Below are 16,482 nucleotides of genomic sequence, written 5' to 3'. Positions count from 1 at the left end.
CTTGTACTTCAAAAAGAAGAAGATAACTCTTACCCCGACATATGACCTATGACGTCAGCGCCAGCTCATCGTTTAAAAGCAAAATGGCATGTTAAAGTCTAGCTAAGTTTCTTCATATAAGTTAAAAATGTTGATGAACGTGAAGTTAATTAAATACAGCATTATATCGCTCATCAAATTCGTTGAACTATAACTTTTTTCTCGTCTACGTCTTTTACTTGAATTAGATTTATTATTAGTTTATGTATTTTATTGTAATCGTGATATATTTTTGTTTTATGCACCTTGCAACTTCGATGCATAACTAGTTTGTTTACGTTTTATGTATCTTCATGGTAGTTTTTGTGTTAAGTAAAAAATATACTGTAAAAGAATTGAAACCCTTGTAAAAGAATCTTTGTGTAAGAATATAGAACGCGTCACTTAAAAGAACTGATCCTTGACGGGCTTAAGTTACCCGAAATAGAATGGAAAGAACAGTTGCTAACGTAAACAAAGCCACGTTTCAGCGACCAATCAGGATCAAGAGACCCACACTGCGTTACTTACAGGTATCCAATTACGATGCTTTACAAAGAAAAAGGAATACGTGGCTTAAAAAATAAAAATATCGCCAATTTTTGGTATTGGTAGAAACAGATTTACGTAAAGCAGCACCCTGGAATCGTTATTGTTATTACCTCCATCATCATAGAGCCACCATACATCGATGTAGCCTTTCTGCTTCTTTTGAAACATGTTAGCTCTTTCTTCAATTTCTGGTGGTACATCTGCATAGGTCAGTTTTCTTTCAACGTGGTTTTCGCCTTCTTCAGGCATCTTGACCAGGACATCGTTCAAGGCTATCTCGGTATAGGCTGGGGGCGTTCCATTCGGTTCTTCTTGAACAGTTTCCAGAGAAACTTTCTTTTCTAGAACAATGAAATGAAATTACAATTGCATTGTTACAAAGGCTTCAAATTAAAGATGGATTTATACGAAATTTTTTTTAGTTCATGTTTCAAATTAATTCTAAAAACAGATTGACTGTTACGGATGCTTAGTACTACTTTTGGATTGTTACAAATTTTGGAACTACAGATAGATTGTTGCCTTTGATGTTGCCTACTCAACAGCATACGTACAACAGTACGCCACACCTGCTTTGTTTCTGTTAAGACTCTCGTGTGAATGTGCTTTTCATGTGCTCAGATAAAATCGCCTGTTTTCTTTTATTATAGGATAATTAGATTTAATACATTCTTTATTTTTACGGTCTAAATGATAAATTGTATTTATTTATAAGAACCGTGATGGCTCAGAGGGTAGAGCGTTCGCCTTCCAATGAGGTGAACCGGGTTCGAATCCAATCGATGGCTGGTAGATTCGAATCCGCATCTAGATTGCACTAACCACAGTGCTGACGTGAAATTTTCTCAGTGGTAGACTGATCATGGATAAGAGTCCCCTTGACGTGGGAGGTCCTCGTGGTCTTCCTCTCCATGTAACGCAAATGCTGGTTAGTCCCATTAAAAAGTCCTCCACGAATGCAAGTTTCTCCCAATACTTGATCCAGGAGTTCCATTGTCTTCTGCATTGGGTTAATTACAAGGCTACCGAGTTGAACATTAGTAGTAGTAAACCCAAAAATTGGGTCGGCTGTTCAACGACTGTTATAAAATTTTTATTAATCAACCGAATGCCTAATAATAAACTATCAATCTGTAAGCGTCAAAGACAAAATCCGTTAAATAGGCTTGTTAAGTGTTAACTAGAGTTGGACTGTACCATCAATGCATTGAACTACAGTCAGACTGATGCAAATACATTTCAAATATCGGGAATAACTGTAAAACATTACTGACGAACTCTTTGAAATATAGTAGATAGATTACTATAAATTAATTTTCTTTCACGTGAAATTGTTATTCTTGTAAAAGCGATATGCTTTAAAATCGATTATTTTTTATGTACATCAAAAACTCCCATAAAAAAATTCTACCATAATCTGTACTCCTATTTAGGAAATTCATTTACCCAATAAGAAATTTCTCCCAAAAATAATTTTAGTTATTTTTTATTATTTTAATAACTAAATTTTTTTATAAAATTTTTTAATTGCACATATTGATTCATTTTGTAGATGGTTTATTTTTGTTTGAATATTAAAAAAAAGAGCTAGTCTTTTTATTTGAGATTTTATTTTTTTTCTTCAAATATTAGTTAGGCATGGATTCACTTTATTGATTTACCTGCAGTTTCATCGATGGAATCCGTTGAATTCCTTTTCACTTTCCCTCTCTTCTGATTCGATAAGTAAGGCACACCGTCCTCCATTTCATAATATTTGGAAAAATTCGTGCCACCAGGCACTCTCAGAATGCAGAGTGACATGTGCGCATCTATTGTGTCACTGTCGGATAGAAAATAATAGTACTGTAATTGCAAGTGTTGGAAAATGACATTAATGTATAATTTAGAATAAGTAAAATATAATATACTTATAGTAATTAAAAAGAATGAAAGAAAAGAAATGGAAAAAAAGAGAATAATAATATGAAAAGAATAATAATGAAAGAAAAAAAAATCTTATCTGCAGTGTATATTGGAAATATAATTTACTTTACAATTTTCGTCTTTTGTACGTTTTCTCTTTATTCTAACACCAGGGTACGAAATTTTTACTTGATAACTCCCCACTGGTGACTGAATATTTAAGTCAGGCAAATAAGTTTTGATTTAAGTTTCAAACTGCCATATTTTTCCTAGAGAGCCATGATGGCTCAGAAGATAGAGCATTCGCCTTCCAATGATGTGAACCTGGTTCGAATCCTAGCGATGGCCGGTCGATACGAATTCCGCACCCGACTCGTACCGACCACAGTTCTGAGATAAAATATTATCAGTGGTAGACGGATCATGGCACTGATAGAGTCCCTTTGCCAAACTGATATGGCATGTCTCATGCACAGTCTGGAAATCGATTTAAACCTAAATTTTTGAAAATACTTTCAATATTAAAATACATGCTTTCAAATCTACATATCTGAACCGTAGTGGCTGAAGGAACAGAGCGTTTGCCTTTCAATGATTTGAACTCGGTTCGAATCCCAAAATGGCTGGTCAATACTAATTCCACACCTGGCTTGCACCGACCGCAGTGCTGACGTAAAATATCATCAGTGGTAGACGGATCATGACTTATAGTCCCCTTGCCGTCAGGCTAACAGTGGGAGGTTTTCGTGGTTTTCCTCACCATGTAACACAAATGCAGGTTAGTTCTAACGAAAAGTTCTATGCGATGCAAATTTCCCCCAATACTTGATTTAGAAGTTTCCTTGTCTTCTGGATCGGGTTTAAAATTATAAGGCTACCGGAATTGAACATTAGTTGTCGTAAACCCGAAACATTGTGTCGACTGTTCAACGACTGTTATGAAATAAAATATTTTTTTCTTGAGTTGTGAGTTTTTAGTTGACAAATATTAAAACCGAGGAGCAATAGTTTTAAATTTGATGGGAAAGAGATGAATCAAATATGCAAAGATGTGCTTCGCAAAAAGACTACAATCTATGCCAACATATGTGTAAACATCTTTACATGTTTGTGGGGCGTTACATTAGCCTTCCAATGATAGAAACACTTGAATTTTGAAAAGAAGACAGGCAAACTCTATGTGTACTTAATACCTTATGATGAGTGTCTGGGGGAGTTATTATTTTAGAGACAAACTACATTTTCCAATTTACTCTTGCCTAGTTTTCTTTACCCTGATTTCTTTGTATATTTAAAGGTTATTTCGATCGTCTCTCGTAACTAAAAGCCTCCACAGGGTTTCTTAAAAGTAGTCTTATCAGACCATTATGCGGTAAACTAGTTCACACAATAGCAGTTGGATTGAAAATCTAGAAAAAAATTAGAAAGTGGTAGTAAATATATCTTTTGAAACTTGTTTAATAAATTAATCATGAATGGTTTTCTTTGCTTCCTTGTTTTACCAAACAATTGTGAATTCACCCATATCAAAGTAAGATAAATCTATTTCAGCTATTTTTATAATAGAATTTTGTTTCATGAGTAAAGCTCTTTCACTTTTTAAATAGTCTACTTATGAATGCCCCGTATTTCTGATGTAAAAGGCTTTGATATTTCTCGATTTTTACTGCACTGTTGTTTTTTATGATAGGATATTATTAAATCAGAAATGCTGATTAAAGTAAAATTCATGTTTCGTAAAATAAATTATTAGTGAACAAGAAAAAGAAATTTTTTTTTAGTCGTCAATTTCGCAATATTTTTTTTTTTTCAAAAAAGGAAGCAATGAAAAAAATAAGGCTCTATCTCTCTTTTCGTGATATACTTCATGTTATTTTAAATGTTTGTCAAATGACAAAATTCTTCCTATTCCTGTCACCCTGTCATCAGCTCATCTTGATGCCCTGGAACCATACCACAATATCAGGCTTTTTTTTAAAGTAGATTTACCATTTTATGGAATGCCTATGTAAAATATGCCATCATTCTCATATTTCCTACTTAGATTGTCTATCTAATTCATGCTAACATAAATTATGGTTAAGGTTGTTTAGGCTGTATACTAAGCCCAATGATTCAACGAGAGGGAGTCCCAGAACACGCTGTAAATTAATTATGACTCAACTTATATTATTTGCTAATAAATACTCTCCAACTATCATGAGAACTTCTTCTGAAAGTCTGAGGTTCTTCTGAAAGTCTGACAGGGCTGCCAACTTTCTAAGCTCTTTGTTAAAGTTTATTCTAGTGGTAGCTAAGTTAATATTTTGATGTAATATTTTTTTTTATTCATTTAAACTTACCTTCCACAACACTACATTTAAAAGTTTGTATGCAAAGCCACTTTCTTCCAGCTCTTTCGTGATGAAACTTAAAAAATTTTGACAAAATTACAAAAAAATTCTTTTTAAATGTCTAAAACTCAATAAAAATATTTTACAAAAAGCGTAGTAGTTGTCAAGCCTGCTGTTACTGTGGTACCACGAATGATACCATATCAAAATCTAATAAGGAGGAATTAATTATTCTGATAGGTATTCGAAATGGTTTTATGTTCGTTACCACGGTAACCACCAACACGTGAGTCAGGAGGTGTTCTCGTGACAGACGGCCAGTAAAAATATTTAGAATTTTTCTCACTGTATGACTTCGAAATAATCCAAAGTATCCTTGATGTTGCAGACGTTCCAGTCAGTCTTGAATCCCATAAATATTATGTTCGGTTTCATCTTCCCAATGCCTGCCGTCTAAAGAATAAAGTATATATATTATTGGCTTTAATCTGGAATGAGTAGTAGAAAAACATAAGTTAAAATAAGTTATGGGGAAAAATACAGAAAACCACCAAATATCTTAACAAAAAATATTCCAAGTAGAGGGATTTTTGATGGTCCACCAATAATTCTTAAAAGACACTGGAGCAATAATGAAGGTAAGTAAAATATTATGTATTTAGCTGCCTCTTAAACTTGAATAAATATGAAGTTTTCATTCCTTTTTTATATTCACATAATTAATTTGTTATGGTGGAAATGATTGAAGTTTATTGGACAAGAAACTAGGGATAAAATGTACAAATTTTGTGACAACTTTTAAATATTTTGAATGACTCCTGGAAGGTTTTAAGGCGGTCGAAATTTTTTTTTTTTTTATAAATTTTGAATGCAATATTTTATATTAGATTAATTCCATTTATTTAAAAATCATAATACATGGTTAGCCGAACGAGAATTGATGCATTTATATTTTCGAAATGCCGACCAGGTGGCAGAGTGGTTAGCGTGCCTGACTGCGGAGCCGATGGTCGCGGGTTCGAATCCTGCTCAGGGCATGGATGTTTCTTTCTCTCTGTGTTCTATGTCCTTTCTCCTTTGTGTGTGATTTTGTGAATGTGACCCGCCCTATAAACGGATTTGTGGTTGTGTGACGTGGACGACGCTGCTCCACCGCCGTGGCTTCGACGCAGGTGCCCACTAGGTAACGAGAAGAGAGTAGCAGTTCTGGCATTTTCTGAGACCAATGGGTCTTCGTCCCAAGTGACCGCCATTAAAAAAATATTTTCAAAATATTTATATTTTTTATTGTATAATTATAAATATGAAATACCGAACAACGATCGTAATTTAAATATTTATATTTCCATAACTATCACACACAGTGCAATAAATAGTAAACAACATTTAAGGAACAATGTAATACGTTTTTTTTCTGACAGAACTGCTTAATGTGCAAGTCTTTTATTACTCGAGAAAATTGCAACTTGTAATTAAATTTGTTCTGCGCATTTTATTGTTCAATACTGTTAATATTTCCTATAATGTACAGTTGCGTCCATAACTGTACTGCCAATGTTTTCACCTCGGTGTTTCGCAAACTGCACTTTGGGAGGATGGGTTACAAGTAATTAACATGGCTACCAAAATCTCTGGATCTTACTTTTGTGATTTCTTTTCAATGCCAAAGACACTGCTTATGAACATTACAACAATTAAAGATCTGAATAAGATCATGCAGCATTTTTAGATTCTTTGACATTACAAAATATATCGAACGGACTTTATCACGTATAGAAATGCGTAATTATGTACATATTAGACGTATATTATACTTGATTAAGTAGATTAGTTTTTGCCGTGTAACGAAGGAGTCCCTCATCAAGCATTTCTAGCTGCAAGAAAAAAATCTTGATAAATTTTACTTTAATTCCATGTATCATTTATTATAGTCTTTGTAGTAGTTTTGAAAATATAATCATACACTGCTGTACAATACAAGTATCATGTATGCTAGCCATGTATTTCGCAAAAAGTTAGTTATGTTTAGTTTATTTGAGAAAAAAGGAGGCATTTAGCGTTGTTTGCTATTGCGTCATTTTACTTCAGAGGAACAGATACAAATAAAATTGGCTTGCAGTTTTTCTTTAAATTTAACATATTGTTTTCTGGTCCTATTGCATACATATGCTTCCGTAAATCAAGAGAATGTTAACTTTCTCTGGTGAATGTCAACAATTACATAGTCGCTTTGGTGAATGTTTGAAATATTTGCTACATCCGATATTAATTTATTCCTTGATATTATTATGTTTATTTAATATTTAAATATATGCGGCCAGTGACCATGAACCCTAAAAAAACATCATTGTAGGGTACACCGGACAGTGTTACTTAACTAGATCTACTATATATTTTGTACATTTACCAAAGCGACTATGTGATTGTCAACTTTCCCAGGTGGAAGTCCACAACCACCAATTTCGGCCATTCACAGTAACACATATACAGAGTGCACGTCAATATATGTTCTTCTAAGTTTCTGAATGACACACATTAAAATCGGTATCCTTGTATAGTATAAAGCAGAGGTGGCCAACCTGAGGCACGCGAGCCATATGCGGCTCTTTGAAGAATTATTTGTGGCCCTCGATAAATGTACCCGAGTTCCCTTTTAATTTTTGTGCCATTATATTTTAAAAATTTTTTATCGTTCCGTATGTGTTTCAAAATGTCTTTTAAATTACTGAGAACAAATATGAAAGACTAAGTGCAACGTTGTTCAATTCCAGGTAAGTTTTCCATTTCCAATATAATTCTGATCCAAAAAGCATCTGGAGAATTATAATTAATAGAGATGCAAGAAGATCAAGCTCTACAATTAAAATATAAGTCGACGTCGACTACCGAATTTTGGAAATTTGTACCAGAAGCGAAGTATCCTGAATTAAAAAAAGGCTGATTGTAGAATTGTTTCAATATTCGGAACAACGTACTTATGTGAATCATTTTATTCCACTTCAAAATTCGTGAAATCCAAAAAAACAGATCAGTATTAACTAGCCAGCATCTGAAAGAATTACTGAGAAGTGCTGACACCAATTATTCAACAAATTTTAACGAATTATCAAGAGAATTCGTATTTAATTGTGGCTCACGAAAAATTTCAAATTTTTAAAAATGGTTCGACTATCATGGAGCTTGGCCACCCCTGGTTTAGAGGTTATTCACTACTTAATGGAATCACCTGTAGCGGCACCTGTTTAAAAACTAAGGAGTTATAATTTTTAATAGAGTGAGTTACTTTGAAAAAGGATATAGAAAGTTGTAGTAGTACGAAAACATATCTTATGGATATTAATGTTAAGAATTAAACTCTCTAAATGCGCCTTTGATCGAAACGTCCAATGCAGACCTGACGAAATGACCTTTAACACCATGGGGGTCACCGGTGACCGGTGATTTCAAGATTATTACAGACACGTAATTCGAGTAAATTTTTATTTTTTTATATTATTATCGTTACTAAAATGGTTTGACGAAACTCATGCGATATAGAACTCACAAAAATTGTTTTATTTATTTACACAGAGATGCCAACTTGCTCCGGACAGCAAATGAATATTTCAAGTGGGAGGTTTTTAATAATGATTCTGGGTTCGCTTTTTTCAGATATGACATGCTAAAACTTTCAAAAAACTAGCAAAATCTGTCTAACATTTGCAAATTTACTTAGTAGTTATTTACCGTTTGGCTAGACGAGCAAGCCATGTAAAATTAGCATCCAACGTGTTAATATCATACTTATGTCTCTTTAGATAAGAAGTGTGGATGTTACACTTACTTGGATGAGACTATCTACGCCACTGACAAAAGTGTCAGACTCTATCAAACAATAGAAACTTTTCAATTTTCTCTCCAGTAACCATTTGGAATTGATATCGTTCAGCAAGCGTTTCTTTCTCCAACTGATTGTTTCCTGTCAAACAAAACACATCAATATTGCATAAATTACTATTAAGTATGTGTATATATATTGTCATCGAGTATCTTCTTTGTAGTATGTTATGCAATTAAGCATTTCTAGAACGACTTTGTCGTTAATTTTTAATAATTAGGAAAATATGTACATTACTCATACTTTTGAAATATGGGCGCTGATGTGCAATCCTAAGTCTTTTGTGAAGAATGCAGCGAAATCCACAAGCTGTGGTCTAGTACACACATTTCCCGATAACACCAGTACTGCTGGCCTAGAATAGGATACTGTGTTAATTTTGAATTTTAAAAAAAAATAGTAGATTAAAAATTAGCAGTGCCTTACTTTAATTAATATAATTATAATTTTATTATTTATTATCGAGGATTATTGAGGAAACCATCAGTCTGTAAGGGGGGGGGGATTAATAAATATTTGCTAACATTATACTGGGTGTTTGCTAACATTGCACTTTGCTAACATTATTCTTTATGAAATGGTCAAATGTCTCGATACATCGGATTAAGAATAAACGTGGGAAGCGAATGCATTCAATGATACCAAACTTGACCTTTTTCTCGGTGTTAAGGCTCCTAGTTTAGGGAAACAGATTGATTTAGATGTCATTAGATTTTTAAATTTGAAACAAATCTGCTTTAATTTTTTTTCCAATCTGACATGAAAATTTTCAGGTCATCTCTATTTTGCAATTGTAATATCATTTTGAACTAAAGGGTAGGAATCTATAAGTCAAATGAAAGTAATTTTTTTCTGAAAAATCCAAATCTGCAATGAAAAATAGGGGTTTCTGTTTAAGCTCTAAACATTGCAATCCCCAGGTAGCAGTGATATTTGAGAGTCATGTTTGGTTTCATTAAATTCACCAGAAGTAGGCTATCACGGATATTCGCAAGAGCGAGCACCAAGCAATCGAGGATATGATCGGGGGAGGCCGGCATCGGATGGCTCTTGGTGCACGTTGGGAAGACTTTGCGGCAGCATTCAAAGGTCATGCATTTTAGGTGCCCACTGATAAGTCTTGAGGCGGCCGTTTGAGCCTGTCTGTCAGCCTCAAGATCCAATGCGCATCCTGGTCTTTAACATAGTCTCATAGAGAAGGGAAAGAGCAGCTTCTGTTGGTACAAGGTGCTTCGAATTCCAGTGGAGAGAAGTCTGACTTTGCTCCAGTGCCTGCAGATCTTAACTGAGCATAGTGGAACGGCCTTCACGCCTTGTGTGGCCATACCAGGAGAAACTATCACGACGCACTTCGCCCATTCCGCCCAGCTACACCCCCCCCCCCGCCACTTTGAGGCTTCCTCTGTAGTAGTGTAACTTTAAGAAGCAACAATTCCGGAATCTTCCAAAGGCAGTAAACGGAAGTTCAGTGCAAAAAAAATTAAGAATTAAAATGCCAAAAATTGATTTTAAAATTTTTTTAGTTAAATTTTCCCTCAGTAATGTTTAAAAATATTTATAAAATAATTATCATCAAATAAAGAATAAGTTATCAAAATAATGAATTGAGTATATCTAAAAATCAACCGATTAACAATTGTTAACAATTAAACGGTAAATTTCTCAAAAATCTAAGAGATTTGGAACTGTCTCCAAAACCTCTGCCGGAACAGACCTACTCCTCCTAGAAGTAGAAAGGCCTCAGCACGGATCAATTTAGTAATCCGATGTGACGAAGTTAACTGCGCAGTAGACGAAAACTAAGAAAGATGTCATTACGTTAGAGGTCCTAAGCTGCGCAGTGGTTGAAAATACAAAATATGTCATTACGTTTGGACTACTAAGGGATATTTATGGTAACCCGTGCCGAGGCCTGTTCTTTCTAGGAAGTGTTGAGCAGATCCGATTTTGCACTTTAGCTTTAATTCCTTTTTATAAAAAAAATTCTATTTCAACGCTTTAACAAAGCAATAAAAATATGACCAAATTTCTGTGTTCTCCTGTAAAAGCAATATCTCAAAATCTAGAACACTTATGTTCGAAAGTACGCTCGACTGATTCCATTTACAGCTTACCTGAAATTTTTCACGTGATCTTCAATTTTTTGAAGTTTGTTGAGATAGTAGAGGGCATTTCTGTATATGAAACCTTGAAAAGACGATCCCCAGTTGATGTCTGCAAGTATAAAAAAATTCCATCGATTGAAGGCATTAAATGATAATAACAAGCCACATTTTATTTTAATATTTACTGTTTTCGTTTTTGGCTGAAATCAAAAATCTAGTGATAACATCAACACGTTTATTATGGAATTAGAAATAATTTAAATTTGAAAATCTTAACTTATAGTTAAAATAATTTTAAAAGTAGTATCTTTCATACACGTTTGCAATAATGACAGTACACTTAGATTAATGTCAATACTTAAGAACCTGAGCAGTTGAGTTGAGCTAATGTAATTAGAGGACTCAGAAGCGGTGGAAACAGATACATTGTACTAAGCATTAATAATATTACGTAATATAGGTGAGCTGATCGAATTGTGCAACAAAGTCCGGCGAAAAAAAACAAATAACACTTGAATACGGTGGGTGGAAGTTTTATCTCCAAGAAGGATTATTCTAAAAAAACGAATTTCAATGGGGTCTCTTGGCCACCTTCAGGTGATCCATCTAAAAAGCTTTTCAAAGTTGCTTTTGAACGCACATCATAATATTTTAAATACGACTATTGATAGGTATTAATGTATTTATATTTAGTCTACGATACTATGAAAAGCTTCTTACCAGGGCATGTCTTGCTGATGTACATGTAAAGAGCGACCACAACAACGTCAGTGACAAGTGCTGTGATCCAGTTCATGACGAACATGATGACGACACATAATAGTGCTCCCATAAGACTCAACCATTTGTTGTAGTACCGGAATCCAGGACGAAAACCTGAAATATAGCAGAGTTATAAAAATATTTTTGTATATTATACACAAATTTGCAACTAAAAAAAGATTCACACTCATAAACACTGTTGAAGATAGAATTTTTAAAAATATTTATTTGATACTAAATATTAATTTGAATCGAATAACTCTTACTTATTCTACTGGAAGTTCAAACCAGAGCGAAGAATTGTTTTTAGAATTTAGTACCGTACAGCATTTATTGTATAATTTCAAACAGAATTTATGGATACTTGATATAAAAACTGCGTTTGCTTCAAAAAATATGAAGATTGTAATAAAATTCGATATGCTTCGAGGGCTAAAAAATAGGGTCCTATTCTCAGGACTTCGATGAGAATCAGAAAAACAAATTTAATTTGAAACAGAAAACGTAAAGTTGCCGACTGAAAAGGAAAAATAAGGGTGAATAATAAGACAATAGAGGTAGTCGAGGATGAAACAAAAAATGAAAAATAAATGAGATTGAAAAAACAAACTAGAAAATTCGCAGTCTCCCAGACGGAAAAATCAGAGCAAAACACCTACGCTATGGAAAGGTGGAGAGGCACTCATGTCGTCAACAAGAAAATCGGTTTTCATATGAATGAAGTAAGATTTCAGAGGATCAAGATGGGCTGATGATAAAGTGACTGGGATGGGAAGGATTTTGGCATTATGGAAATTATATAGACAAAGACTTTAAATAACACGAAAATGTTTTTCTAAACGAATAATTTATCATTCATACCTGGTGATTTGACGTAGGATGCGTGAAAACATGAAAAGTTGATGAGACCATTTGCAGCCATAAAGAAATTCGAAATAATTGGCGCCACAGCATTCAAATCACCTGTAAAGAAAAAAAAATATTTAACATTTTCAACTCTGACCGTAAAAATGATTTTATTTCAATTTATTAACCAACTGGAATGTCTATTTAAACTGAGTTTCGAATAACTGATCAACTCGTACACTGCTTCCGAGTCTCAACAACTATTATGCTGGCGAAAAATACCTCAATTATAGGATCCTGGGTGATGTTTTCGTATTCTACCAGTCTTGCGATTTTCTTTTTTTCTACTTTTATGTAGAGATTCGTGAAAATGTTACAAGCATTGCAAGCGGGATACGTTAAAATACGTTTTCCGATCTGTTTTTCAAAGAAATGATCCATTCGTGATTAATACAAACATAAATGATTCAGTATATATGTAATCCGTACTACAATCGTTCGTCGCAGTTTTATTTTTTTTAAATTGCAGTTGTAACTTTAGTGACAAGTTTGCTCTAATTTCTTACGAAATCTTCTCTACCACTCTTTTTTTAAATTTTAATATATATCAGCTGTAATAAATTTATTTGAAGAGTTATTTGTGAATGATTTGTTATATTGAATTTGTGAAATATGTTAAATCTATCATGTCTTTTGACTAAACAGAGATGGAGGTTATGGAATGGTAAATTTATAAAAGTTCCAGCAATCGAACAGGTAGTTAACCTATTTTATGTCTTTTTACTTGCAGCATGGTTGGTGAATCCCTTCAGAAAGAATATTTAGCGATTTAACTTATCGTATGTAATGATTATCGTATGTATGTTATATTACCTGCAAACTTTTGTTCTCTCTGAGTATGTAGAAAAATGGCAACCAAATCACATTTGCAGACAGGAATATTTTTATAATATGATGCTAGAGCTTAAGCGCTCTATAGAACTGAACTGAATTTATTGATTGATCACCTCGGTGATTATTAATTATTTATATCGTAGAACGAATAGAATCTAAAGAAAGCATTTAAATGCTTGAAAAGAAAATTAAGTCAATGAAGTGAAATGGACCATGGAGGCTCACGGGATAGAGCGTTCGACTCTGAAGAGGTAAACTGGGTTTGAATCCTAGAGATGGTTGCACCACAGTGCTGACGTAAAATATTCTCAGTGGTAGACGGAACATTGTTTAGAATCCCCTTACAGTCAGACTAACCGTGGGAGGTTTTCATGGTTTTCCTCTCCATGTAACGCAAATGTGGATTAGTTTCCTCAAAAAGTCCTCCACAAGGGCACATTTCTCCCAGTACTTGATCCAGGAGTTCCCTTGTCTTCTGGATTGGCTTCAAAATTACAAGGCTGCATAGTTGAACATTAGTAATAGTAAACCCAAAAAATTGGGTCGACTGTCCAACGACGGTTAAAAAATAAAATTAAAAAATAAAGTGTTAAAATTAACTTGGTAATTTTTCTTAAAAAAAATGCAAGATTAGAAGAAAAGAGGTGGAACAAAAATCGCCAAACAATACTGCAAATAAAGTAATAAATAATGTTAAGTTTTTTTGGGGTTCACAGTTTTTTGGTTCATATTGTTATAAAAACAAGTTACTTGAATAATGTTTCTATATCAATAACAGATCGTGTTTTTGAACAGTAGATGAAGATCAGGAGAAACGGTGATGATTATGTGATTTATGCATGTGATAAGCGGATGCTATTCAAAAATTTTGCTTCTTTCAAGGGAAACTAGGGAAGTGTGACTCGCCAATTTTAAAAAAAAAAATTGGGATGCATGCCTTATGAGAAATAATTTTAGGGGCAACATTCGTTTCGGCCCATAGAAGGTCCTGTGAAAGATAAAAAATAATTCAATATATAGAAAAATCGGTATTTTATTACTTCAATTCAGACTATTAGTCATTGTAATTATCTCATACTCCAAATAATTTTGTGGTACTTTCACGTACTATATAATGCATATTTATTGTCAAAATTAATTTTTGTATCTGTAGTTTTTCCAAAAAACCAGTTAGGTTAATTTTTAAAAAAAAATTGACATCAAACTTTTTAAAATTTAAAAAAAAATTTTTTTTTTCTAAATTAATTGGAGTACGTATTTGCAAATAAATTAATTAATTAATTAATAATTAATACATAATTAAATTTTAATTAATTAATAATTGCTTAATGATTAATTAATTAATTTGCTTGCCAATTAATTTATTAATTAGAAAAGTATTTAATTAACCAATTAGTTACAAATTAATTGGAGTATGGGACAATTTCAATAACTAATAGTCTGCATTGAAGTAATAAAATGCTCGACTTCGCGTGCACGTCGTAGGGCTACCGAAGCGGGGGTGCCATCCCCTCTGCAGAGGATCAAAATTGTGATGGCATGTCTTCGGATCATTCTCAGGGATGTTTCCCAGACCGTCGCCAATAGCCCATTGAGCAGCTCTAGTGCGACGTAAATGAACTACAACAACAACAAGTAATAAAATACCGATTTTTCTATATATTGAATTATTTTTTATCTCTCATAGGACCTTCTATGGGCCGAAACGAATGTTGCCCCCTAAAATTATTCCTCATAAGGCATACATCCCACTAGTTTATTTCAAAATTGGCGAGTCACACTTCCCTAGTTTCCCTTGTTAGAGAAGGTGGCGCCACTGCCGTAGGAAGCTGCTTTGAGTAGAATTTCGAAAAGAAAAATTTTGCTGAAGTTGGCGGCCTCTTTCTCGGATGCCTTGGCAAAAAAAGTCAGAATTTAATTTGGCAATATATTGATAGATAAATCAATTCATTTAGAAAAGTACTGTCTTTTTATGAAAAAATAGTTTGTGAAGCACAAAGGAATATCAAGAAAACGAACCTAAATCCAAGATGGCGATGATAGAGGAAGATCATAATGAAAGAATTGTTTTGGGATCATGCTTACCAATGGCTGTAAAAACAACAGCGATTACAAACGTGAGTGCAAGGGCTCTTCTTGGATCATTATCTCGACCGTAACCTTTCCCAAACCAGTTTAACCAAGGGATCACCCCGTCAACACACAAAGCCTGAAACAATGCATAAAAAGTAAATTAACTAAAAATACATCATTTGAAAGAACGTTTTAAAGTTTTCAAAAATAGATTGGGGAGCGTTTGGAATGAACATTTACTGAGATTAACTCATTGAATTTTTTTTTCTGGCTTCTGGTGTGTACCATTCTGGTATATACTAGAGTGCCTGTATTGAAAAGAGTAATGACAATATCCAAGAGCGCATGCGCTGCCGTCAGATTTTTGTCCAAGGGGGTTGCCAGATGATACACCGAAATTGGCGCCACTCGCTCATTTGGCGTTATTCTGAAGGTTCTGTTATTCTAAGAGTATACACTAAAGTATCAATATTATAAACTTTAAGATTGGAAAGCACATGATATTACAGATTTTTTAAGAAACATTGTCTAGCATCTGAAATTGTTAAAAAATTAACGTCAATGAAAAAAAAAAAAGACTAATGAAAAGACTTCAGCTTTTAATAAATGCCTTAAATAAAATATAAAAATTAATAATGATTATGCCATTTATTTCAGAAATAATAATTAATAATACAAATTATATAATTTATTATTATTTATTACTTTTTCATTAAAAAATTATCGCATATTCACCTGAAAAGGTATTGTTTATTTCAACAAATTGTAAGCAAAAATTTCCATAATTAGTTGAAATTTAAAACAAACTAGCATTTTATACAGTTGGTAACGAAAAGTAAACATATGCTACTTTGTAACGCGCATTGTAACATTGTAACGCGAACATTGTAACGCGCCAACATGTCAAAGTAATATCGCCAAACTCTGCACTTCTGAAGTTCTGATAAAAAGATGCTCAAATCTTAAAATTCATAAGTAATTTAGATAGAAATTATGTGCATTAAAAGTAAATACATTTATTCTTATCTAACCATTAGTTATTTCATCACCTTGTTCTCTTTACAATGAGATAAACATAACTTTATATGCACGCAAGTAAGTGATAATAAGGATAAAT

At 33.3% G+C, this 16,482-nt stretch overlaps 1 protein-coding gene across 1 annotated transcript in view; it reads right to left on the bottom strand.

The window, feature by feature from the left end:
- The window catches only part of LOC107439072 (solute carrier family 12 member 1), an 84,432-nt gene that overhangs the window by 12,258 nt on the left and 55,692 nt on the right, over nt 1–16,482 (bottom strand). The window contains exons 13-21 of the mRNA XM_087150985.1: nt 15,378–15,501; nt 12,414–12,515; nt 11,511–11,666; nt 10,800–10,899; nt 8,929–9,040; nt 8,632–8,766; nt 5,155–5,261; nt 2,232–2,392; nt 681–911 (exon numbers count right to left, since the gene is read on the bottom strand). Coding sequence (XP_087007111.1) covers nt 681–911; nt 2,232–2,392; nt 5,155–5,261; nt 8,632–8,766; nt 8,929–9,040; nt 10,800–10,899; nt 11,511–11,666; nt 12,414–12,515; nt 15,378–15,501 — 1,228 coding nt within the window. The remainder of the gene's footprint in view (nt 1–680; nt 912–2,231; nt 2,393–5,154; nt 5,262–8,631; nt 8,767–8,928; nt 9,041–10,799; nt 10,900–11,510; nt 11,667–12,413; nt 12,516–15,377; nt 15,502–16,482) is intronic.

Source organism: Parasteatoda tepidariorum, chromosome 9 (genome assembly GCF_982258835.1).
Source record: "Parasteatoda tepidariorum strain Cologne lab strain chromosome 9, Ptep-v5.0, whole genome shotgun sequence".
In the NCBI taxonomy this organism is placed as follows: Eukaryota; Metazoa; Arthropoda; class Arachnida; order Araneae; family Theridiidae; genus Parasteatoda; species Parasteatoda tepidariorum.
Note: the sequence above shows the minus strand (reverse complement) of the source record. Positions and strands in the feature narration are given on the sequence as shown.